Raw genomic sequence first — 2,958 nt, 5'->3', positions numbered from 1 at the left:
CATACCAGATGTCGAGAGTCAGCCCACACAGGCAGGCCGCCTTGCTTTCAGAGAAGGCTTCACGTAGGCTTCCGAAGCCGCCTCGTCGTGTTGCTGCAGCCGTTCTCGGAGAGGCAGGGTTGCATACCAGATGTCGAGAGTCAGCCCACACAGGCAGGCCGCCTTGCTTTCAGAGAAGGCTTCACGTAGGCTTCCGAAGCCGCCTCGTCGTGTTGCTGCAGCCGCTCTCGGAGAGGCAGGGTTGCATACCAGATGTCGAGAGTCAGCCCACACAGACAGGCCGCCTTGCTTTCAGAGAAGGCTTCACGTAGGCTTCCGAAGCCGCCTCGTCGTGTTGCTGCAGCCGCTCTCGGAGAGGCAGGGTTGCATACCAGATGTCGAGAGTCAGCCAACACAGGCAGGCCGCCTTGTTTTCAGAGAACGCTTCAAGTGGGCCTCCGAAGCCGCCTCGTCGTGTTGCTGCAGCAGTTCTCGGAGAGGCAGGGTTGCATACCAGGTGTCGAGAGTCAGCCCACACAGGCAGGCCGCCTTGCTTTCAGAGAAGGCTTCACGTAGGCTTCCGAAACCGCCTCGTCGTGTTGCTGCAGCCGCTCTCGGAGAGGCAGGGTTGCATACCAGATGTCGAGAGTCAGCCCACACAGGCAGGCCGCCTTGCTTTCAGAGAACTCTTCAGGTGGGCCTCCGAAGCCGCCTCGTCGTGTTGCTGCAGCAGTTCTCGGAGAGGCAGGGTTGCATACCAGATGTCGAGAGTCAGCCAACACAGGCAGGCCGCCTTGTTTTCGGAGAACTCTTCAAGTGGGCCTCCGAAGCCGCCTTGTCGTGTTGCTGCAGCAGTTCTCGGAGATGCAGGGTTGCATACCAGATGTTGAGAGTCAGCCCACACAGGCAGGCCGCCTTGCTTTCAGAGAACTCTTCAAGTGGGCCTCCGAAGCCGCCTCGTCGTGTTGCTGCAGCCGTTTTCGGAGAGGCAGGGTTGCATACCAGATCTCGGGAGTCAGCCCACACAGGCAGGCCGCCTTATACGCAGAGAAGGCTTCACGTGGGCCTCCAGCAGTTCCCGGAGAGCACAATGGAAGAAATACTTTGCCACACTGCTTACATATTAAGTGGCTCCACACCTGGAATGTGTGGCTGGCCTGATCCAGAGACAACTTCATCGCAGCTTTCATCTTCATAGGAGTCGTCGCTGACATCTCCGGCATTGATTTCGATGATGATTGGTGCAACCTCTCTGTCCGACAGGCTGTCATTCTCCCAGAACTGCTTTTCCATCTTCTTAACATGCTGTATAGCAGCGGTCCAGTTGTCTTTCGTGACATTCTTGATTGCCTGCTCTAGAAGCACCTTCACATCTTTTAGTTTGAAAGACGAGTTGCTTCGTGCAACCTCATTCTTCACTTGCCCCCAGATAAGCTCAATGGGATTCAGCTCACAATGATAAGGGGGCAGCCTAAGAACCGTGCACCCAACAGTTTCAGCACGTGTGTCCACTCGGTAGCTGAGGAACTTGTGTCGCACTTGGGAGACTAAAGAAATTAGTTCCACCTTGAGCATGTCTTTGTCCCAGTCAATTCTTTTTGAGCTTAGCCATTCTTGGATGACACTCTTGGTTGAAGATTTCGTGGGGACACACTCCACGCGTCTTGAGTGGTAGGAAGCGTTATCCATTACAATAACGCTTCCTGGCTCTACCTTGGTCAGGAACAAGTCAAACCAATGTTCAAACCTGTTGCCATCCATCTCGTCGTGGTAATCGCCCGACTTCACTCCATGAAAAATGTCGAGGCAACCTTCCACAAAGCCTTGGTCACCCCCAACGTGAGTGACAATCAGTCTGCTGCCTTTGCCAGATGGATTTTTGAGACCGGTGCTGAGGCCGCGATTTCCTGCGTCTCTGGCAGAACGCACCGTCGTGTCGACCCAGATCTTGTTGACGGTGTGTCCGGCGTTGACCCACGTTTCGTCGAGATAATAGATCGCCTTACCCTCTGCTCGAAACTTCAGGATTGAGCGGAGGTACTTCGCACGCCACACAAGGATGTCGTCCTTCTCAATGAGAAGAGAGTTGCGACTCCTCTTCTGCAGCTCGAACCCAATGTCATGCAAAAGACGGTACACAGTCGATGGACTCGGTTCCACGGCGACCTCATCATCCTTCAGCGCTTCAATGAGGGCTTCGCGTATCTTCGTGACGGTCGGAGTTTCGTTCCTTCGAAAGAAGCCGTGCACGCAGGACCGCAACGCAGACAGCACAAAAGAGTCGTACTGGACCAGGCGACGACGGGTGCCAACCGACTTTGGGCGCTTACCAGTTGGAGTTCGAAGGAGCCCGGAATTCGTGATGGCTTCCTTCTTTATGGCAACAACTGTCCGTGCTCCGACGCCAGTATACTCAGACGTCAGCTGGTATAAGTCGTTCCTCAACCTGTCCGGGTATTGTTCTCGCAGCTTGGCGTACACGGAAAGAACCATCTGCTTGCAATCGCTCGAGAGCTTGCGTCCTTGCCGATGCTTCTTCCACAAATTTATAGGTGTCGTGGCGGCTGGCTTACGTCTCGACGGCGGTGGAGATGGAGCCATGGACACTACCTCAACGATATCCACAAAGGAAATACGCTGAATAATAAAACAGAACGATAAAGTTGTAAAAAATATCTGAACACGCAGAAGAAGAACGCAATCGGGCCGAGCGCGTCGAGCATTCGATTCCCCGACTACAACAACAACATGACGTCACCGAGTTAACCGGACGCGTTCGTAAATTCAACAGAAGTAAAGAAATAGACACTCAGGCTGCAAGTCTTGCGCCGTTTAAGTGGACAGTTTGACGGTACAATTGTTTTATTTGAGAGAAGATGTTAGCCAAGTCGGGAGTGCTGTATTTATTAAGAAAGCAATTCTGTTTGTGAACGACTCACTCTTCCGTGAACAAACGAACGCAGTCAGTAGGGCCTCAGT

The 2,958-nt window shown here is 53.5% G+C and overlaps 1 protein-coding gene across 1 annotated transcript; it reads right to left on the bottom strand.

The window, feature by feature from the left end:
• Positions 1 to 1,095: 1,095 nt before the first annotated feature.
• Positions 1,096 to 2,580, bottom strand: LOC115328736. The gene is made up of 2 exons (XM_029990116.3): positions 2,426 to 2,580; positions 1,096 to 2,185 (listed from the first exon to the last, which is right to left on the bottom strand). The coding sequence occupies exons 1-2, from the start codon at positions 2,578 to 2,580 to the stop codon at positions 1,096 to 1,098; spliced, it is 1,245 nt and encodes a 414-aa protein (XP_029845976.3).
• Between the last annotated feature and the right edge of the window lie 378 nt (positions 2,581 to 2,958).

This window comes from Ixodes scapularis, unplaced genomic scaffold (assembly GCF_016920785.2).
Source record: "Ixodes scapularis isolate PalLabHiFi unplaced genomic scaffold, ASM1692078v2 ptg003810l_1__unscaffolded, whole genome shotgun sequence".
NCBI lineage: Eukaryota > Metazoa > Arthropoda > Arachnida > Ixodida > Ixodidae > Ixodes > Ixodes scapularis.
The sequence above is the reverse complement of the archived record's forward strand: the minus strand, read 5'-3'. Positions and strand labels throughout refer to the sequence as shown.